We start from the raw sequence: 22,082 nt of genomic DNA, 5'->3' as shown, positions 1-22,082 counted from the left end.
GTCATCTACTCATCTGTTGTCAATTGTCATGATGTCATCCCATAACCTACCATAAGACCTTATTTTGCTTGCTTGTAATTTGTTGCCTGCTAGTTGGTTTGGTACTTCAGTTTGCTACTTTGTGTGTGCCTTTCTGGCGGCTATGTGACTATGTGAGCAGTGAGTTGTGAGAGCTATTTGTGGCCTGTGAACCTTGTTACCTATTTGGCTATGTTGAACCTTGTTACTTATTTTGTCATGTGTGGCTGTCATTTATCTTGTGATTGTGGTACCACTTACCAATTTGCCAATTTGTGGTTGTCATTTCCATTTATCTTGGATTCTTGGCAAGTTTAGACTTCAGAGCACACTCTAATGTGTATGTTTATCATTTTGTAGGTTTGGATGCATCGACAACCATCAGACCTACCATTTCTACACCTCTTAGTCTTGTCTATGCCTTTTGTATGTCTACAGTAGCATATTTGAGTATAATTGCATAGCTGGGAACATGGGAGTACGGAATAATATTCAAAAAAACTATATATATGTTGGCAAAATATTTGCTATGTCCTATTTTCTCAACCGATTAATGGTCAACCGATTAATCCAGTTAATCGGCCGATTCACCGATTAATCTCTACTCAGTGGCCGGCCGAGCCGTTACCAGTTACTGAATTCCTGAACAATGATCAAAACAAGCACTTAAGAAAGGGGTACATGTTATGCATCTACTCATACATCTTACACATAAAATAGATTCCAATCTCAAATATCAACTCATAGAAGAAAAGTATACCACATAGGAATTACATACATGACCATAATCATGCTTGACAGACCATATGGTACTAGATCAATGATAGAACAAGAGATAAATATATCAAGATGCTGCCACAAACCCATAGTCCGGAGGTGGACTAGTCCCTCTTCATCATGGTGATGATGGTGGAAGATGTTGGAGAAGGTAGAGATCCCTCCGGCGGTGGCTCCGGTGGAGTTTCCCCCTCCAATCTTCGCTGGTTCTGTCTCTATTTTTGTGTTTCTACGGTGCTCTCATCCCGAGATGCGTAGGGGACCCTTTTATAGGAATTTTAGGTCAAAACATCAATTTGGAGATGAAGACAGACGGTTGGCGATGCTAGAGGAGGGAAAGAGCCTAGGTGGAGCGGTGATATGTCTCAAACTTATCTATAATTTTTTATGCTCCATGCTTGTTTCACACCAATTCATATATGTTTTGTTTACACTTTGTTGCACTTTTGCATGATTTCATGCACTAACCTATTAACAAGATGCCATAGTGCCAGTTCCCTGTTTTTTGTTGTTTTTGTATTTCAGAAAAGTTGTACAGGAAATATTCTCGGAATTGGACGAAACAAAAGTCGAAGTCAATATTTTACCGAAACGAAGATGAAGTCCGGAGGGGGGACGAAGAGGCGCACCAGGGCACCTAGACCACCCCTAGCGCGCGGCCTGGGCCTGGCCCACGCCTAGGGTAGGTGTGGGGCCACCAGGCGCCTCACCGACCTGAATCCTCTGTCTATTTATACATCTTCTCGGGAAAACCCTGGATACCCGAGCCTCCATCCACGAAAAGTAGGTTCCATGTTGTTGCTGACGCCGGTAGTGCAGGTTCCATGTTGTTGCTAACGCCGGTAGTGCACCCTGCCACTAGTCAGCTAGCAACACCTTTAGAAGTCACGTCTTTCTCCTACTGGTCGATTAAACCTTGGTTTCGTACTGAGGGAAAACTTGTTGCTGTGCTCATCACGCCTTCCTCTTGGGGTTTCCCAACCGCTGCCACAACAACGCTCAGCAAGATTATTTGGCGCCATAACCGGAGCACCATCAATGGTGAGCTATCGATCCTTCAATACGCTGACGATACAATCCTCTTTATAGAATATGACCTTGAGAAAGTAAACATGTGATTATTATTATCAGATTTTGAGCAGCTCTCAGGGCTCAAAATAAATATGCTCGCACAACACTTACCAATTTAAGATTGGTCCATGCACCATATCATACTGCCACTAGATAGGACTTCTACTTATTCACATCATAAAATCATATTTGTACTACGAAGCCTATGCATTAATACGCGATAAATATACGAGCAACCATGGAAAAATTGTAAGTAGCGTAACCTTACACGGTTTGATGAATAGTAAACTTGGTTCCAATAGTCAAATACGTATTCGTCTTGTCTTGTATCCTTTTTCAATTGGCATACCCACGATATCCCCCAATCGTTAGCAAGTTTCACATGATTGCTTATTACTTGATGTCCTCACTCACTTCAATGCAACCAAACTTTGTACCATACAAATATAACATCCATCACGTAATGAACAATGCATCACCGTGAAAAATATCCATCAGTCTATTACCATAAGCAAAACTCAACCTTATTTGTTGAATTGTTTTATTCAGGCCAATTTGTCATGGGAGTGCACATGAATGGTCAGCGATGATTGGTGAGCGATCATGTTTTTGAAAATTTCACTACTAGCATACTACATGATGAACTAAATCTCAATGCATACCAATAACAAAAAAGAATACCTCGAAGATAACTACAACTCAACATAGTGAACTACAGTGACATCACCTTGGGTCAAACTTATAATAGCATCAAATTAAATGTTAGTTGATTAGTATTTTTTTCTTGTCTCATTCGTGTTTGACTATAATAAAGAAAATTCATACGAAAATGCTTTTTCTTAGAAATATGAAATACGACCAACACATATGCACAATCTCGAGTCGTGACCACTCCTTATCATGCTCACACAGCGCATGCACCATACTGAGTTGTGGATATTCAGGATTGACCCATGTTACCATATGATATTGCTACAAAAGAGGACTTGGATTTGCACATAAATCACCGCAATACTATAAATTAATAAGTGATAAATAGGTCACCTATTGAGGTAAAAAGTAAGAGCATAACTCTTCAACCAATTGGCATGTATGGTGATTTTTGTTCCAAAAAAATTATACTCATATTAGCTCACACATTTCTTCAGCCAGCTACCGCGTTATGTCCTGCCCATTCATGATTATGCACCATGTTGTTGGTTGGGCAGGGGAGCATACTTCTCCCCTACTCCCACTGCACACATGGCCTTGACGAGTTGGCTTGAAGAGGAAAGAGGTGAAGAGACGCATACGACATGCATGATGTCAATCAGTGTATGATAACAAGTCTTACACAATTTCCTAACTGGTGTCCTTGTTCATTGCATGCAAATGGTCTCTAAAACCCACAAATATAACGAATCTCTAGCTTCATCTTGCAAAAATGTGCCCTTGGTTATGGGCAATATTAAAACTTATAATCAATTTTATTTTGATATCTTTATCGTCCCAATTGTTACTTGCCCAACTTATTGGTTGCTAGTTGATTATAATATGGTAAAGGTTTTAAGGGGGTGGTAATTTTCACTGACACACATGCGCGTGCAAAATTGATTAGTATTCCACTAAATGGAAATTATGACTCAATACATAGAAATAACAAATAAGTAACTCATACCTTGAACATGTCCATCCATCTGAAGTAACTAGTTCATTTATCTAAGGTAACTATACGATTGACATAGCCTAGTTATCCTAGTTATCGCTTCATATATCAAATTTGTAATAGCAACAGACTAAGGGGTAGCTAACTAGTTATAGTTTTATTTCCTTGTTGGCTTATTAAGAGAAAGAAAACTGCTATTGTAAACTTGTATGTTTCACTGGAAATACTGATTACAATGTACATGCGCACCCGCACCCTCCCAATGCCAACACACATAATGTCTAGGGTAGAGTTATGTGCATTTATTTTATTTGTGAAGGCAACACCTAAGACTTGATACTGACGTCGTCGCTACTCACTGAAAGAACATCATAGTAGTGATATATACATGGTAATAAACATTGGGTTTGATCCATAATTAGGTGAAACTATAACCACCCCGACTAGCCACACAATAAATGACTAGTTGTTTCCTACGAACATGGTTCATATTTATCATGGAGGATTTTTACATGTCCTCCATACTATATGTACCTTTTATTTAGAAAATGAATGTGCGTAGTTATGTGAAACAAGAAATTCTATTGCTATATGATTGAAAGCAAAACTAAATAAAAATTAGGGGGCACACACAAACTTCCATCATAAACACATATTATGATAATTTGTTAGTTGGTGTCTTTATATTCATTGCTAGTTCAACTTTGTAGCCCACAATGATCACACCCATCTTAGTATGTTCACAAATCTTACTCTTAAAAAACATCATAGACAATGACGGTTTCAGAAAACCACTCCAACTTAATTTATATCAAATGTATATACCATAGTCATGATGAATAGGGGCTCGCTAACAAGTTTTTTTCCCTTCTTCTGTGAGTCTAGTATATAGTATAATCAGCTTAAATTGTACCTTTATCTAATTAGCTATTGCGATAACTCCCCATATTGACAAGTAAAGTGGTCTACCCGGGCTACCCGCAAATCTCGGTTGGGCATCGGGTGCGCTCTCCCCCAGGCACTCCCTGTTGCACATGCAGAGAGAGGGACATATGCTAGCAATATAAGGTGGGTTCTCCATGAGTGTACCTCAATAAGTTTCCGTTGAATATTAATTGATGCCCTTATTCACTCCGATGCAAATGAAATCATTGGCTCTTGCCGACAAATCGTGGTCCATGTTTGTCTTGGAGGTTTTGTACATGTCCTCCATGCATGTAATATACATGTTCTTTATTTAAAAGGACTATATGGACGCGTACTTCCATCACGAACACATCTTAGGGTTAGCTATTAGTCGATGTCCTCGTTAATTCAATGCTTTGTATCCCACAATGATAACCCATCACATACTAGCAAACAATGAATCACCACACCTCGGTTTAAAAATCCAAGAGTCCGCAATATCAATGGAGAAGGAGAAATGTCTCATTCTGAGTCAGTTTTTACATTGAGAGGAACACATCACTCTAATGGTTTGCAAAATGATTGTATATACGGAGAAAGTTTTTCAGAGGCTCCATTGCTAACACCAAAACATCCATATTCGTGGAAACCACCAACTATTGCACGGTAAACTCCAACTTGATGATTCATAGAAACAACAAAGAAGGAATATCTTGAGCCAGCCTATGGATGGGATGGTAATTACACCTCACATAGTCTAGAGTGATGACTCAAAGAAAGTCCTATTGAAAAATCTTACTACCCTTGAAATATGCAGCCCAATCAATAATATTCAGGAAAATCACTCATGCTTATAATTATCTATGTACAAACGACAAAGAAGGAATACCCTTGAGCCAACATATCGATGGTATGGTAATTACTACAACTCAACATAGTCAACAGTGGTGACTCAAAGAAAGTCCCATTTACAAATCTCGCTCTTGAAAACCGCAGCCCGGACAATGACATTTAGGAAAAAGAATCACTTATGCTTAATCTACGTGAGATCTATAGACTATTATTACAGTCGCTGCAAGTAAAGGGATAGCTAATCAATCAGTTTCGTTTCCCTTCTCTGGCTGACCGAAGAAGATGAAAGAAGCAATCCAGTAACATGTTCCATATTTATATTTTGTAGACTTTGAGCGCGTCCCCGATGGTACGTACACACACATAGGTTTCGTGAAACATGCTGTGGAATCCGGATCGCAATATAAAAAAACCAACAAACCAAAACCCAAAAAGAATACAAATCGGAAGCAAGCACGAACTTCCGTCACGGACACGTCAGCCTGTATCTCACTCGCGCACGCAACCGAACGCTATTAGAAAAAAAATAATTTATTAGCCGGGAAGAAAGAATATCTGGGCATGCCAGCCAGACGGACGGCTGCGCGCGGGGCGGAGAACGTTGACCGCGCGTGTGAACCGTCGGATGGCCCCGACGTCGGCATCAGGCCGTCGCCATTTTGCTTACGGCCCAAGAAAAAAGCCACGCAACTTGGCAGCCAAGTTTAGCGCCCCGCCATCCCACCGCCAGGCGGGCCCCACCCCAACCCGGCCCCGCACGTCGGTGGCGGGGGCCAGCGGTAAGGCGGTGGGTGGAGTTATTAAGGGGTCGCGCAAGTGGGCACGACAAAGGCGTGGACCCGCCCGCGTTAGTATTTTCCCCAACACCAATAATAATTCATCCACCGCCGCACGGCTCTACCCCAACCTTTCCTCTCGCCTTCTTGCCCCCTTCGCCGCCGCCGCTCCCCCACCGCCGCCGCGATTCTCCGGAGCCCGAGTCCTCGCTTTGACCAGCCGAGCCTCGTTCGCCGCCGGTGCTGGGAGGATCGGCGGGGTCTGCCTCCGGCCGTCGTCGCCGGGGCTGAAGTTGGCTCCGTGAGGGAGTCCTAGGGGGGGTCAGAGGGGGTTAGATCGGACGAGATGAACCGCATAAATTCCTTCGCCGCCACCTCCGCTGACGCTGCTGCTAACCCTAGGTAAGCGTCTCGACGCTGGATCGGTTGATTTGGTTGGTGGTCTCCGTGTGGATCTGCGCGACTTTGCCCGATTGTTCCGTCGTTATAATTCTATGTTTTTTGTATGCTGCTAGAATTTACTTGCGTAAGAACTAGGGCTTTTTATGCTGATTGCCTAAAGTAGTACTGGTAGATTTAGGATTTATGAAGCAGATTCCATGTACGATCGACTTGCTAAATCTTAAAATTTTGACCTTTTGATGCGCAACTACCTGTGAATTCTACGTTAGTTCATCAGCGCCATGCTTGTGGGATTCCGATAGGCAAATTAACTGGGCACTTTTTTTATCATGATAATTCTGTTGAATTCCACGTTGGACAGCATGTATGCCTTGTTACCTTCTATGCTTGCTCGACAGCCCAACTTTACATCATTTATTTATGGTTCCTGGCTTTTTTCAAATTTTACGTATTTCGCGCGCTTTTTCGTCGACGTAGACTAACACATGTTAGCTTCTAGGATTCAGACAGATATGCTGTTGATGTTTTGTTGTTGTATCTTTTGATGCGCTGAATTTTACGTTAGTTCATCAGCACCATGCTTGTGGGATTCTGCTGGAGAAATTAAGTGGCCACTTTTTTTAATCATGTTAATTCTGTTGAATTCCACGTTGGACAGCATATATGGCCTTGTTAGCTTCTATGATTGCTCGACTAGGCCAACTTTACATCATTTATTTATGGTTCACGGCTTTTTTCAAATATATTTGATTTACCTATTTCGCGCGCTTTTTCGATGAACACATGTTAGCTTTTAGGATTCAGACAGATATGCTGTTGATGTTTTGTTGCTGTATCTTTTTATCATCTAGACTATCATGCTAATGTAATGAATTTTTTTTTATGGAATTTACTCTCATGATTGCCTGCTAAGAGAACATACTCTTGGTTTAAGTTGTTCGAGATTTTATGTAACCGTTAATAATATCGGCTAATTTTTCCTTTTCCAGGACTACTTCTTCTTTTATGTTGCCTCTCTCTCACCCGACCTTTACTAGTATTCTTCTCGTCGACAACGTAGTAGATTATCTTCAGAAGTTCCTGCATTAGCTTAGTGTAAATACTAGACTCGTGGGCTTTAGTTTGCTAGAAGGAATTAGTCTCTGTTTGGCGTTCATCTCTACTGGAAACAATGGCTGCGATGAACGAAAAGGTGTTGGCTAAATGCGGAAAGAACGCAGCTAGCCTCAAGAGGAAGCGGGACTGCCCCGCTGCAAACCATGCTGATGCCGGCAACACCTCTCAAGTGCATCAGCGTACTGCTGGAAACTCTGATATCAGGTTGTATGTTGGTGAAGATCGCAAGGCGAACATCGCGTGCCACTTAAACAGGCAGATTTTGCAGGGCTATCAGAACTTCATGGCTAGTTCTGCCCCCAAGCGTATCCTGCTCCGCCAAGGTGGCAACTGGAAAGAATTTCCAGACAAAATTGTCAAGCTGGCCCAGGCTGATTTCAAGACAAAGAAGGCCATCACAGAACTTGCATATGAGAAGCGGCTCTACTTGCTCGACTTTGTCCACATGACATTCATAGACTCCAAGTCTGGGCTTCAGAGGCCGATAGCTTGGATTGATGATGCTGGAAGGCGCTACTTCCCAGAAGTATTTGTTGAAGATCAGGTCTTATATAGGAGGAAGGATCTTGGCAACGGGAATCACGTCTATGTTAAAGCTGAGCCTAATGGGACACGTGAAATAAATGACCAGTTCGGAGCAGCGGAGAGCTCTGCTGAAAGCTCCAACTTTGAGTCTAGTACTGAAGAAGTTTCCAGTGCAAAGAGAATTAGATCTGTGAAGAGTATCATCCAGAAGAAAGTTGTGGAAGTTGGAGAAAATGTTGGTGAAAATGAACCGATGCCTACAGCCTTTAGTTCTCAACCACAGCAAGATAAGCTGGGTGGGCAGTCACAACATGGAGTTGTGCAGACACTGTTGATGCAGGGAATGGGCAATGTTATTGGTTCAAAGGACATTGTCGGTATCTACAGAACGCCTCTGGTGAATAATTGTAGAGAAGAACGTTTTGGTCTCTTCCAAAAACAGATAAAGGCCACTACACGTCAGCATGGTAATGCAAATGTGCGTTATGCCTGGCTTCCTTGCTCGAAAGAAGTTGTGGATGAAATGATGCTGACTGGCACCTTGCAAGTTAAGAAGCCCACTAAGTGTCCACCCTATGGAACTGGCATAGTCCTTGCACCAGCTAATTGCTCCATTAACTGGTATTTGCTCTTGTCTCAGATTATCTCTTTGCCAAAAACTTACTATGAACACTATGGATATCTAACCCCTCTTCAGAAATTTTTAAAGTAGTATATTCACATCTGTCTTATATTTCCCATTCCTGTTTTGTTATTTGTAGATAAATAGTTTCTGCAATTGTTTACATGTTTTTTATGTCAACTTACGCTGTATAATAATTTATTTATTTCCATTCTTTAACATGTTTCGTCCTTTCCCTAACCACTGGAAACATTCAATATTTTGTATTACTTTCTGCAGTGTGAATTACTCTGATGTTGATGAAAATGGCATTGTCCATATGATGTTGTGCCGTGTTGTTATGGGGAACGTAGAAATAGTTCGCCATGGATCTAAGCAGCACCAGCCTAGTAGCGAGTATTTTGATAGCGGTGTAGATGACCTAAAAAACCCGCAGCATTACATTGTATGGGATATGAATCTGAATAGTCATGTCTATTCTGAATTTGTAGTCACCATCAAAATGCCTTCTAAAGCCAAAGGTAATTTATCGCAACTGCTGCGTCATTTTTAGATTTTTATTTAGCTTTGTACAGTTCATGATATGTCAATCTCAATTATCATGTGATGGTGATCAAGCTCTCTCATCATGTGTCAGATTCCCTCTTCACACAAGAAGATTGTCAAGATTCGTCTGATGTTTCAATGGTGTTGAGTCCCAGTTCGCCGGACAGTGTATCACAGGTGAGATTTTCTACATTGGGAGCTGATAATATGTACTGTCAGACTAGAGTCAACTTCTGTTCTCATACAGACAAGTTCCTCTGTTGGAGCAGCAGGAGCATGCAGTAATTCAGATTGAGTGTCTGGCTCAACAGTGTTGACTTGTGCTTCCATTATGAGATTATAACTCAAGCTGATTGTAGTCTTTATGTTTGATAGAAATCTCCAAATATGATAAGTTTCCTGTTATGACCATGTTATGCCACTTACGTTGGGCAAGTTGTGACACCTGTTGACAACATTCTTCTATGTACAACCAGGACATGAACCTTGAGGCATCTCCAGCATTGGGTGGTCAATGTGCCCCCATGTTAGGAGGTTCAATGGCAAAAGCTCCAAGTACACCTTGGATGCCTTTCTCCATGTTATTTGCAGCTATTTCAACCAAAGTTCCTCGCGAGAATATGGACATGATCAATAACTGTTATGAAGAATTCAAGGTCTGCTGTTCTGTTCCTGACGTTCTCAGTTGGGAGCTTACCTTCTGCTTCTGTTGACAGCTGAGTTTACTTATATTTGTCTGTGTGTGTATTTATACCAGACCAAGAAAATAAGCCGAGTCGATCTAGTGAAGAGGCTAAGGCATATAGTAGGTGACAGAATGCTGGTATCCACAATAATTCGGCTCCAAGATAAGGTTTGAACCATTTTATTATTATTTTGAGGCACTCTTAGCTTCTCATTATGAAGTAGACTACCATGTCTCATCAGTCGGTAACACACAGCTTAGTGCTCTTAGGGCATTGAATAGCAACATGTAATTCACCTTGTGTTTATGTATCAACAGTTACCTCCGGTGGTCAGGCGTGAAGCACCCAATGTACCAGCCAAGCTTGTGGCCGAGCCACGAGATCAGTGATCATTGGTGAAAGAGATAAGGAACTGGTCGACTTCGACGATTACCCAGAACCAGGAGGCCATGAAACAAATGATGTCTTCTGAGTTGGTTGTGTCTGTCTATGCTTATGCTGCTCTGTTTTTCTGTTTTAGTTGCAACAAGGAAACTGTTCGAGTATACTTGTGAACGTAAGGTTGTTAAATAGGAAAAAGGCTCCTTGTTTACCGTTCTGTTTTGTTTTATCCAGACAACATTGAGTTTAGTTAATAATTGGCATTTTTGTTAACTTATACAGCTGCGAGATTAATATCTTGCGCTGCGCTTATATTTCTTCATGCGTGTACGCCTCATCTGCAGATGCAGTTTGAGCTCAGAAATTATCATTCTATCATGTACCATTAGCTGGTGGTTTATGAGGTCTCTTAATGCAATTTAGGCATAATAGTAGAGGAGACAAAAGGGAAGGTTGAATGCTTTGTATAATTGTCACAGGCTTTCTTTACATCGTTGGACAATAGCACACATTGAATGAAGCCTACAAAGAGAAAAACAGTGACAAAATAAGCCTCTTGAACTGAAGGAAGAAGCTAATTCAGATGGCGGGTGGGGCATCTGATTCAGGATCCCAGCCGGGTGGCCCGATGTTTGGCCAGTCCCCTCGACAACCTAGCCTCACGTAAAGGCTCTTCTTCCCTGCCATTACCACAAGTCCACAACTGTTTGTTAGTGACAAAGATAGAAAAGTTGTCTCTACTTTCTCACCAAATTTTGCTAATATTTCACACCTATAGCGGTCTGATGTTATGATGTATACCTGCTAGCTTCTTGTCTGCTAAGGTTAGTTGCTTCAGGGCAACGAGGCAGCCCTGCGCAACAGCTCGCGTGTACTCAGGGTCCCATCCACCCAGCTTCACCACCACATCTGCTTTTGCATAAGCAACGGTCCCACTGCTAACACTTCTGCGGGCTTCCTCTTTGGCAGAGGCTTCATCTACATGAACCAGCACAGCACATCAGGTGTAGCAAGAATTAGAATCTGCAGACCAATGCAGCAGCACACACAAAGGAAAAGGCTTCCTCACCACCGGCATCGGACACCGACAGCCACACCGTAAACCCAGAATGAAGGTGCTGCCATCTGTCGAATCTGCTTGCTGCTCCTTGCTTGCCACCTAGCGTCGCTACCACGGTACGGACATGGCTGCAACAGATGTATTTCTTGAGATCAAATGGCAAGTGAGATCAACTGTAACCAACGAAAGCAAGAGGAGAAGCCCGGAAGGAAAAAACAACGTGCTAAGGCTTTCTAGGACGACACATTCCGCTTCGGCTACATTGTCCACTCCTTCCGTAGCAATCCCTGCAGGTAACTACATGTAAATAATTTGCTGCGGTGACATGGTCTTAAACTCTGCATGCCTACATATTATAAATCACCAAAATGACGTACAAGTATCGATAGACTTTTGAGTGGCACTCTCTAGCAGCTCACTTGTGCAAACTGGAAGATACCTGCAAACCATGGAGCACAAACACATCTAAGAAGTCTTATCTGCTATGAAGTAACAATTGTTATCGTGTTTATGGTGGCAAATTCCAAAGTTGGACATAACTATTAACTGGTTTATTTTAAAAGGTGTAGGAGATCTTTAAAAAAAAAGATGCAGCAGAAACAAGAATGCAATTGGCAAACCGCATTATAAGACAGTGATGCGCGTACCCAATGCCCTCAGCAATCTCTTTAGCAACCAACTCGTTAATATCCGTGGAATCGCCAACTATGTGAATACTGATCCCTGTCAATAGCTGCGTGATCCCAGAAGTGAGGGATTTCCAAGATTCATCAATGTCAGGCCATTTCAACTCTTGTTCAACTTTCTTTAGATTCACCACCAACTGTTCCTCGTCAATGAACCTGTAAGAATGAAAGAAGTGAACAGATAAAACCTGACAGGCAATAAGCCCGCTGCTGAATTGCTGATACGTACCATATTGTCTCAGAAGACTTAACCCTGTCGAATAGTGTGGTAACATTCATCAAAGTCCTGAGTGTTCCGTCAGACTTAGCTCTGATCAGTAAGGACATGTCATCGACATCCACAAAAACATCTCTTGAACTCTCGATGCCAAGCTTTCCGATGTCCAGTCTCAGCTCCACCTCTCCGTTTCCGTCGGTAAACTACATAGATAATGTAAGCTGAATACCCCAACAATACTTCAAGATGCATATTGTCAAACACCATATTGCAAGGATGCAGAGGATTCAGAGAAGAAAGTTTTCAGAACTTATTACTAGCAAAACCTCAATATCCACCTCTTATACAGCTCACAGGAGCTCCTGGAGACCTAGATTCATATGGTCCAAAGCATTCAATTGTACTATATGAAGTAAAGAGATACTCCCTCCGGTTCATATTAATTGACTCTAATATGGATGTATCTAGACACATTTTAGTTCTAGATACAATTGCTTAGTATGGTCATCTCCCAAATAAGCACCATGCTCTATAATTATTTTGCAACAGAAATATCATGTGTATTTGTTCCAGGACTAACATATGAGCCCAAACAGCGCATCTGGGTGTGGAATTGTTGCACGGAACCAACTGATGTGATGCTTTAGAGGAGTTAGGAGGAGACGACCATTGTAAAATGTGATATAAGGTGATCTTTCATAGTTAACACCAAGTAATCTGCAAAAATATATGTTGCGTCTTTTAGTCAGAGTTCATTGCAGTGCATAGATGTGTTTGCTGCTGTCTGCAGGATTCAATGCACAATTCGGGAAACAGGGGCTGACTCATGTGGTTCATTGTACTCCCTCCTTCCCCAAATAGGACGCATATTTGGTCAAAGCCAAACTATTTGAAATTTTACTAACTATATAGAAAAAAATATAAACATCTATGATACCAAATGCACACAATATGAAAGTATATTTCATGATCATTCTAACAATATTGGTTTGAGATTAGAAGTGTTGACATCTTTTTCTATATAGTTTGTCAAACTTTAAGAAGTTTTACTTTGACCAAAAAATATACGCATCCTATTTTGGGAAGGAGAGAGTACTCATCTAAGCTAAATGAAGGGAAGACATCTCATAGCAAGCCATCTCCCGAATAAGCACCATGCTCTACAATGCTTTTTTTAATGGTAGCACGATTCAATCAATCAAGTAAGTCCGGATGACACTTGTCTTGGGCTAGTGTTTCCCCAAGGCTGGCTATTCAGCCATTACTTGCATCTCAGGTTCTTTGTACCCTTTTTTCCATGCACACTGAGGTTTCTGGCATGACCGAATCTTTTTAGAATATCGCTTATTACGTTAATTTCTTCATCTTGATGTACTCAATCCATTCAAATTCCATAATTCCAATGCAATAGTGCCGTTTTTGAGTTCCTGTTTAACGACGATGCAAGTGTGGCACCGTCAGCTCCGTCGGTGAACCACCTTCTCTTTGCAGAGACAGCCTGCTGTTTTTTAGGGCGAATAGGGAGAGTGCTCAGGAGGTAAAGGATGTGTTGCAAGTTTACTGCCGTGCCTCGGGACAGCAGGTAAATCTGGACAAGTCCTCAATTAGAGAATAATCAAATAGCGAAGGCCAAATGGAGAGTAAAGGAAAATAAGGTCATTCTTCTGTCGCTTCTGGTCGGTGCCCCGGATCCCTACGCTACAAGCAGACGATGAGAAAATCCGCTAGGCCCACCCTAGGCCTACTTTCTACCTCTTTCCAGCACCTTAGGCAGTAATGGAGAGTGTCCTGGCAGTCCAGTCTTTTTCTTCTACCAGTTCTAGTGCTAGCTTTCTCCGATCTCTCTCTAGACAGCATTAAATAGGGTAGGTACCATATTCATAATACTAGATCAATGTCCCCAGAAGCAAGGAGTATGCCTGCGTGTTTCGACGAGAACACCGAAAAAACCTAATTCAGCTCTACGTAAGATAGCAAAAGTACGGACCATATTTATTTGATCCAAGACTAACACATGAGCACAAACAGGTGGCTGGGTGTCGAATCGGTACACATGAAGAGCTGATGTGATGCTAGTTAGGCAAAGAAATCCGTTGCAAAATGTGGTCCAAGGTGACCATTTCCATACTCCATAGTCCACTCCGAATGATCCGTAATGTATATGTTGAATCATGTTTATGGTCACACCGTAGCAATGCATTTGATGCGATTGTATGTACGATCAGGGAAACAGGGCGCTGCGTGACGCTATTGCAGATACTAGGAATCTCTTAACCCTGAACATTTCCTCCCTGTGGCCTTGTTCTTCTCCTAGAACTGGGCAGGTTATGAAATGTTGACAACAGGTGCGCATACTGAACTAGTGAAACCAACTTTTCTAGCACTAATTTTGGTAATGTTAGTGCGTGAAACAAATAAAATGGCAATTGGGGACGCCGAGATGACAGAATTGGGGAAGGCGGGTGCGAGCTCGTTGAAGAGTGCGTGTGCGTGTGCCGAGCGCAGAAGCAGATAAGGGTAGCAACTAGCAAAGCATACGAGAACGGATGAGGTAAACAGAGAGGAGCAGCGGATAATCAAGAGAAGGGAGCGGTTGCTTGCCTCGTAGTCGTACGCTGTGGCCGGCGACGCCGACGCGGATGTTCTGGGGCGGATGCGGAGGCGTCTCGCCGGTGGGGAGGCGGCAAGGAGAGAGCTTCGCCAAGCTGGCCGTGGAAGAGGAAGGCGAGCAGCACGGGAGTAGGATGTGGCGTGCCAGCTGGGGTTTGAAGGGAAGGGGGAGGAGCAGCAGGTGGTGGCTGCGGCAATGGACATGGCCGCCATTATTCTAGCATGGAGGACCTGGACTGTATGTGCTTGTGTGTGACTGTGAGGCGGGGACTGCCTTAGCTTCTCCTCCCGTCAGAGTTAGGGAGACAGTCTTTTTTTTAACAAGGCAAAAGGTTTACCATTTTTATTAATTAAGAAGAAATTCTTAGAGGTATTACAATCTCAACCTTGGCAAAAGCCAAGGCAAACAACACATGAAGGCATTATATTACAAAAATATTTGGCATCAGGCTTCACAAAGCATCTCTTCTTTTGTCGCAAAAAAAAAAAAAGCATCTCTTCTTTGATTTTCGTGAGAACCATGATTGTTAGAAAAGGCGGGGGGCATTGCATAAACAGAAGCGTTTCATTGTGTAAACAAAAGAAAAAAATCTAAGGGTCAGGTTTTAGAACACAGTAATAGAAAAACTGTAGAAATAGAATGTCAACAAGAGAACTGTAACATGAGGTATGCATTCTAAAAATTTGAATCCTACAAATCAAACAGTGTAGATAGAAAAAAAATTCTAAGAACATAAATCTACAACATTCCTTTGGAAAAATTCCTAAGAACCGAAATCCCTTCAGTGTTCAGGCGGGAGTCCATTTTTGTAACGCATGAATTTCACGAAAAATGGTTCAATTCAATAATTCCTCGAGTGTTCAGGAGAATTTTCGAAGTGCTTCACTGTGTAAACAAAAGGAAAATTCTAAAAGGTAAACACTTCAGTGTTAAGGCGGGTGTCCTTTTTGTAACCCATGTCACGAGAAACGGTTCAATTCCACAATTCCTGGAGTGTTCAGGAGAATTTCCAAACATCTCAAGACACTTCCAATTCCAACATCCTAAAAGAATGATTTGCTCAATTGATTGAATATTTCAGCAGGTAAGCCAAGGTTACTTGAATCGACAAGCGTATGAAAGAATACAGTTAGCAGCAGCTAATGCCGCTCTTGTTGATGATAAAAACAAGAAGATACAGAGAGATTTACAGCTGCTAAACAAAAGAAAAAAAGGACTTGCAGAATGGAAGGTAGCGAGGCCCAATTCCGTCACAGGCAATGCAGGCATCAAAGAGCAGCAAGCGGTGACTCAGAGCCTCTAAACAAATCATGTCTTCTAACCGTGCCTAGCTAGGCCTCAAATTGGAGGCCATGCTGCACAAAGAATGGATTAACCAAAGCAATCAGCCCTATCCTCCTCTCCTCACCCTTCCTAAACTCAGTCAGTCAGCATCTGTGCTAACCATAATGCAAGCGCTTCGTGTAGTTAACAATGCACCTAGACAAAGAATTCTATCTGTTGAGGTTAGCACCTGTGTGTAGCCGCACCCTAATACATGCGCCAATACCCAGGTGGCTTGTCATCGCTTGCAAATCTCTGACCTGACCTGCTCTGCTGCTCAACCAGTCTGTTAGCGCTAGGAGTGAACCGGATTTTCACTCGCTTTGGCCGGACCTCTGAAGCTGCATCTCTAGTCGCTTCCGCAAATTCTTGCTGGGAACAACTGCTGGTAGATGGATACACCTTCGGCTTCACTTCGTAGCTGGCATCTTCGTGTTTAGTTTCCAGGTGGCGCCGCTTCATCCTCCAGGAGATGGGAACCATGTCCTCTCTTTCTTCATCAGAAGTGGAGGCGGAATTTGACTTCATACGGCTCGTATGGATCGCAGGAACTGAAAAATGCTCAGAGTCTGCGGGATGCTTATTGTCCTGTTGCGTTTCATGGCACACCTTCTTTAGCCGCCTCAGAACCTGATTAAAGTATTTTTGATCAGAAACGAAGTATGCACAATAACCATCCTACACAACCATAGTTCTTTCTAGGTCCTCATTCAATTACTAATTTCGTTATTCAGATATCCTGCATGGTGTGAGTAACTCAGAAATCTTTGTGTTCACTAACCTACAATGTGATTCCATCATATATCTAAGCCCTCGACATTCCTAAGCCTAACTATTTATGTGAATATGTCACCACAGCGAGCAGGCAACGCAGCGATAAAAAAAAAAACAGAACTCTGGCCATAGGATCCAATGACCGAGTAAAAAAAATCCTTCTTCATCTCTCCTAAAATCGGTTCTCGTAACTAAAGGCTGAAACCACAACGTACCTTCTGTTCAGAGGAGTCCGTTGTCGTTGTGTCAAGAGCAGATCTTCCTAATATGCTGGATCTGCGCTTGACTCGGAAGATCTCAGAATCAGAATCAGAATTGCCGCTATAATCCATGGGTGAAGCATTGCAGGAACTAATTTCATTACAAGCGTCAGCCATGAAGGATGAATTGTCACCCAGAGTGTCATTTCGTTTGACTGGTGATGTGTTTATGGCCTGGTTTGCAGTTGAGTAATCTTGGTTGGTTTGAGATGCATAGACCTGAAAAACAACATTACCATTAACTCAAACAAAAACAAAAATCAATAGTTGGAAAGAAGGTTCAATTTGAGCTTGGTAAACTGACCTTTGATTCTGCAGGTAGAGGCTCGTTATGATGTGCAAAAGATGTCAACGATGATGTTGCAGGAGAAATCTTTCCAGCGTCGGCATCATTTGCTTCTAAAATTGCATCATCTATAGAGTTTGCCTCACTGTTGCTTATTGCCCGGTTAGTCCTAAATGATGGACTAGCCTGCTTAAAAGAGCCATTAGTGCTTTTTTCCTTATCCAAGCGAATATCCTGCTCAAATTTTCTAGATAGAGCCTCTAGTTCCAGTACATCCTCTCTGACATAGACAGTCCGGTTAGATTTACAAGGGCAGCTCCGCAGCTCTTGCTCTGCACTCCAAAAAAATAAACTATCAGGTAAATTGTAAACTTCAGGGAGAGTCTACAGAACCAGAAATGAGGCATTTCTTACCGTGATGAAGGCAGATAGGATCAAAGGTGCATCCACATGCCACATGTGTAATGTAGCAATCACGCCGGCACATGCTACAAGACAGATTCGAATAAAGTTTTGGCTTGTAGCATATCTGAGAGCCCATTTTAGCAAGTAAGCCACGTGTACGTCGCTGCAGTCGCATCAACCGCACAAAGCAAGACTTCACACAGTATTGAGTGTATGGGTGCTCAGAATTAAGTGTTGTTGGATCACTGTTTGATAGTTTGTCGGACAGAAGCACGGCAGAACGGCAAAGTAGCTCCTCATGAGCAAGAAAAGGTGTCCTGTTCAGAAGTGCATAGCGTTTGCTAGCCAGAGAGCCCATAGGAAACCAGTCGCCAATAGCAAAGTTGACAGCCTCTCCACAGTTGAAGCCTGGGTAGTTCAAATATTGCTTAGAATATATAACACTTAAAGGTGGCAATCAGCAAACACGAGATATAAGAAAGTACACATACCGTGGCTGAAACCCGCATGGTAGGAACGAGGGAATGTAATAACAAACTCTCCAGGTTTTTGCACGGCTTTATAAACAGGAACATTGTGGTCTAACAGGATATTGGGAGGGAACATTGTTGTCTTCCCTAGCAGAACATCAAATGCTGCATCTTCTCCATCACCAGTCAAAATATCCTTGTTGTATACATACTGGCTAGCCACTCTTTCAAACTCAGGAGCAGCATCGCCTGGTATCCCATACCATGTTTTAAATGCCCCGCAATGATGGTAATTAATGCTGGTTATATTATGATAACAATGTCAGAAACTTCTCCAGAAGGTAAGCAATGAAGAGTAACCATGATTTTATAAGAATGAGAAATTGTACCTGTACAAATAGTGATCTTCGACATGCCATGCAAACATGCTAAAGAGCATCCCGATATAGAGCATCGGATCTGTTACTCCCTGTTTTGGATCAGAGTAATTATAGTCATGAAAAAATCCATAGTTAAGAATGTAAAACATAAATTGGTAAGGATCGTATTACATACCGGAATTGGTGTCTGCAGAAGTCTAAGCACAGAACTGGAGAGCCGTGAAAAATTCTGTGACCAGACAGAAAAAGATCAATAAGAATGTCTAGTAGCAAACACCACACACAGGGACGAAGGAAGAAAGATATCCTTTTTACCTTGAGGTTCCAGTTGCTTTTCCCAAGCTGATCGTGAGAAGAAGAAGAGAAGGCACTCCCATCAACATCGCAGGCATATTCAACAGAATCCATCTTCCCAGAAGAGATTTCGCGCCAGAACTCCTCCTCCACGTACTTGGCTGGGAGACAGCCAACACTGGAATACTTCTTAGAGAACACCTTATTGGCCATTCTTTCATAGTCTCGGAAAGTGTACTTTCTGCGAAGTCGTGACAAAGATGATGAGACTCAGAAGGCAAACTAAAATCGGTACCGAAAAATAGTTAAGACAGCGGCGCACCTTCCACTCATAAAGAAAGTGACCGTGTCGTCTTCAGCCCATTCAGCAAGACGAAGCGGCTGAACTCTAGTAACGAACTTAAAGCCAGGCTGCTCCTTCATCAGCACGACACCAGCAGGCACAGAAGCGGTTACAGGAGCTACGATTTTGCAAATGCCTGAAGTAGAAAGATGCAATAGTGGTTATTATTTACTCATTCAGCAATACACTGTCAAGAACAAGAATTCGAATCAAGCTGTACCGTATTTTGCAGCCACAGGGGATATTTTCTGTATGTAAGCAATGGGATCCTCGAACTCCTCCTTGGTGGGACAGTACACAGGGCATTCCGGTATCTGGTCGATCCATTCCAGGTTCGACATGTCGAACTTGTCCACCTTGCGCTTGGCGAAAGGATCCTTGTCCTGGGCACTGCTAGTGCTCGGTGAACCTGCAGCACCATTGTTGGCGTGCAATCTCACCCCACAGTTTGCAGGCGTCCGCAGCGCATCCCCGCCGCTCCTCGCAGCCACGGCAGGGCTGTCGTCGGCCTCGTTCTGCGCGCTCAAACGCATCCTCTCAAGCCTCCTCTTCTTCAGCGTCTCGAGCCCGTTCCTGACCTCTGCGGGGAGACAGTTCCTGCCCTCTACCTGCGAGGAAGGCACACACATCAGGGAGTGAACAAGCACGTGCAGCATTGCAATCTAATTTGGCAAGCTGGGGCAGACGAACAAAGACGGCATTGGGCAAGTCAATGAGCACCAACGGTTTGGCTGCCACGAATCGGTCACAGGTGGAAACGAAAGAGAGTGAACGAACAAGCACGTGAAACATTGCAATCTTATTTAGCGAAGCCGGCATTGACCGACCAAGACAGCAGGGTGAATTAGCAGCGCCCCATTGGTCTGGCTGGCAGGAATCGGTCATAGGTGGAGACGAAAGAGAGGCCACTGGAAAACCGAGTCGAGAAAGCAATCGTCGTGGAACCAAACACGGCACCGCGATATCGTTCCAACTCATCCCCGCGACGACCGTCCGTCGCAATCAGTCTTGCCCGTGGAATTTACCCAGGGCCATTCGAAATTCGAGGAATCAAAAAACTACTTGTGCGTCCCCGAGGTATTCACAGCAACGGTAGCCAACTAGTAAGAATGATTGTGGTTCCACCGAATTCAATTTGTAACACACGGCGAGCTGATAGAGGCTGGGAAGATGGAAGAATACGCGCACTGTAGAAAAATCGTCGGGAGGAAAGGAGGACGAAAAAGGTGGTTTCCATACTCGGTCAAAGTGGGGAATTACGCACATGCGCCCACTGGAGCAGCACTTGAAATTAGCGGGAAAAGGGAGGAAGATGCCACCGCCCGGCCGGTTGCCGAACGAACCCCACACGGCAAGGATAGGTGCGATTAAGTTGGCTTGTACCGGCGAAATTAGCAAAGAGAATCGTGATTAACCCAAAGGGGAAGGGGAAGGGAGGGGAGGAAATAAATACTGGCGGTACGATTCCTAGCTGGTGGTGGTTTTCAACTTTACCCAGGCAGCGGGAGCGGCCGGCAGGGTGACGTCGTAGTGAATCTACCCAATCTAATCAATCCCACGGTTCGGGGGCGGGGGCGAGGCAGAGTTGGGTACAGCTGCGGTTTCGATGATGGTAACTAGGGAGAAATACAAAAGGATGAGGTCTGCAAAAAATGTTCCTCCTGGGTTTCCAACATTGACGGCCTCGGAATTCACGGGGACGGAACGCGGAGAACGCGTACAAGGTATAATTTGACGGGGTCGCTTGCTAATTCCGAATAATTCTCCGAATTGGCGCGATTCGTGGCGGCATCTACGAATCGCTCGGGCTTGAGGCAAATTTACCGGGAAAACGACGCAATAATTCAAGAGAAAAACTCTGCTCGTACGTATATGAGCTAGGAATCAAACAGTAACCGGCCAGGAACAGGCGTTGAGGTGAGGGAGGAGAAAAAAATGGCGCGAACGGGGAAGCGGAAGGAGCGGCGGAAACCGCGGGGCAGATCTCGCGAACTCACCATGTCTCCGGCGGGCGGCGGCTGGGCGCGGCTAGCGAATTCCGCGGCGGCTGGGGCCCCGCATTCCCGTCCGGGCGCGGCGGCGGGTGGGATCCCGGCGGAACCGAAGCCCTGCAGCCGTCCTCCTCCTCCTCTCCCCTGGGCGGTGCGGCGGTTATTTTCCCGCGCTAGGCGGGAGGGTGAGGGTGGAGGTGGAGGAGGTGAGGAGGGCCAGCAATGGGGACCCCACCGCGGGGGCGGGGCTGCCGGCGGTGGGGGGCGGGCGGGTCGCCGGAAGGGGACGGAACGGAACGGGTGGGGGTGGAGGGACGGGGAAGAGGGAGGGTGGGAGGTGGGTGATATGGCGAAACCGCAGCGCACCGCGGGGAGCGACCCACTTGTACCCGTCGCCCACGCTTTTCTCTTCTCTCTCCCTTTAATTTCTCGCTTTCCTTTTTTTTTCTTCTTTCCTTCTCTCTCTGGTTGGTTCGGTTGGAGATGGAGACGGAGACGAGGTCATCGATCCGTTGGTTGGTTCGCCTCACGCTAACGGTGACGGAACCGCGTCCGCCACGTTCTCGCTCGCTCTCCTTGCCTTTCTCTTTCGCTCTGTCATGGCATCGCGAGGGTGGTGGTGGTAGTAGGGTAGTTGCTCACCTGCATGTGACATTTAC

The 22,082-nt window shown here is 43.9% G+C and overlaps 3 protein-coding genes across 3 annotated transcripts; 1 reads left to right on the top strand and 2 right to left on the bottom strand.

The window, feature by feature from the left end:
• Positions 1 to 6,279: 6,279 nt before the first annotated feature.
• LOC124706443 (probable inactive poly [ADP-ribose] polymerase SRO1) lies at positions 6,280 to 10,687 on the top strand. Its single transcript, XM_047238109.1, has 7 exons — positions 6,280 to 6,447; positions 7,437 to 8,709; positions 8,990 to 9,231; positions 9,348 to 9,433; positions 9,733 to 9,912; positions 10,014 to 10,109; positions 10,260 to 10,687. The coding sequence occupies exons 2-7, from the start codon at positions 7,619 to 7,621 to the stop codon at positions 10,329 to 10,331; spliced, it is 1,767 nt and encodes a 588-aa protein (XP_047094065.1). The 5' UTR covers positions 6,280 to 6,447; positions 7,437 to 7,618; the 3' UTR covers positions 10,332 to 10,687.
• Positions 10,688 to 10,765: 78 nt separating this feature from the next.
• LOC124706445 (probable inactive shikimate kinase like 2, chloroplastic) lies at positions 10,766 to 15,170 on the bottom strand. Its single transcript, XM_047238111.1, has 8 exons — positions 14,888 to 15,170; positions 12,299 to 12,489; positions 12,031 to 12,225; positions 11,761 to 11,822; positions 11,604 to 11,670; positions 11,393 to 11,511; positions 11,125 to 11,301; positions 10,766 to 11,003 (listed from the first exon to the last, which is right to left on the bottom strand). The coding sequence occupies exons 1-8, from the start codon at positions 15,107 to 15,109 to the stop codon at positions 10,903 to 10,905; spliced, it is 1,134 nt and encodes a 377-aa protein (XP_047094067.1). The 5' UTR covers positions 15,110 to 15,170; the 3' UTR covers positions 10,766 to 10,902.
• Positions 15,171 to 15,982: 812 nt separating this feature from the next.
• LOC124706442 (lysine-specific demethylase JMJ706-like) lies at positions 15,983 to 21,680 on the bottom strand. The gene is made up of 11 exons (XM_047238108.1): positions 21,430 to 21,680; positions 19,653 to 20,040; positions 19,412 to 19,568; positions 19,111 to 19,330; positions 18,971 to 19,024; positions 18,805 to 18,884; positions 18,437 to 18,714; positions 17,955 to 18,353; positions 17,559 to 17,872; positions 17,210 to 17,473; positions 15,983 to 16,850 (listed from the first exon to the last, which is right to left on the bottom strand). The coding sequence occupies exons 1-11, from the start codon at positions 21,430 to 21,432 to the stop codon at positions 16,428 to 16,430; spliced, it is 2,580 nt and encodes an 859-aa protein (XP_047094064.1). The 5' UTR covers positions 21,433 to 21,680; the 3' UTR covers positions 15,983 to 16,427.
• Between the last annotated feature and the right edge of the window lie 402 nt (positions 21,681 to 22,082).

The sequence above is a fragment of the Lolium rigidum genome, chromosome 4 (genome assembly GCF_022539505.1).
Source record: "Lolium rigidum isolate FL_2022 chromosome 4, APGP_CSIRO_Lrig_0.1, whole genome shotgun sequence".
In the NCBI taxonomy this organism is placed as follows: Eukaryota; Viridiplantae; Streptophyta; class Magnoliopsida; order Poales; family Poaceae; genus Lolium; species Lolium rigidum.
Note: the sequence above shows the minus strand (reverse complement) of the source record. Positions and strands in the feature narration are given on the sequence as shown.

Coding starts and splice junctions, on each gene's coding strand:
- LOC124706443 (XM_047238109.1), top strand. CDS start 7,619: ATGGCTGCGATGAACGAAAAGGTGTTGGCTAAATGCGGAAAGAACGCA. Junction 8,710..8,989: donor GCTAATTGCTCCATTAACTG/GTATTTGCTCTT, acceptor TACTTTCTGCAG/TGTGAATTACTCTGATGTTG. Junction 10,110..10,259: donor TAATTCGGCTCCAAGATAAG/GTTTGAACCATT, acceptor ATGTATCAACAG/TTACCTCCGGTGGTCAGGCG.
- LOC124706445 (XM_047238111.1), bottom strand. CDS start 15,109: ATGGCGGCCATGTCCATTGCCGCAGCCACCACCTGCTGCTCCTCCCCC. Junction 12,226..12,298: donor AAGTCTTCTGAGACAATATG/GTACGTATCAGC, acceptor TCATTCTTACAG/GTTCATTGACGAGGAACAGT. Junction 11,823..12,030: donor GAGATTGCTGAGGGCATTGG/GTACGCGCATCA, acceptor CATGGTTTGCAG/GTATCTTCCAGTTTGCACAA.
- LOC124706442 (XM_047238108.1), bottom strand. Junction 19,331..19,411: donor ACTTTCTTTATGAGTGGAAG/GTGCGCCGCTGT, acceptor ACGACTTCGCAG/AAAGTACACTTTCCGAGACT. Junction 19,025..19,110: donor AAAGCAACTGGAACCTCAAG/GTAAAAAGGATA, acceptor GTCTGGTCACAG/AATTTTTCACGGCTCTCCAG.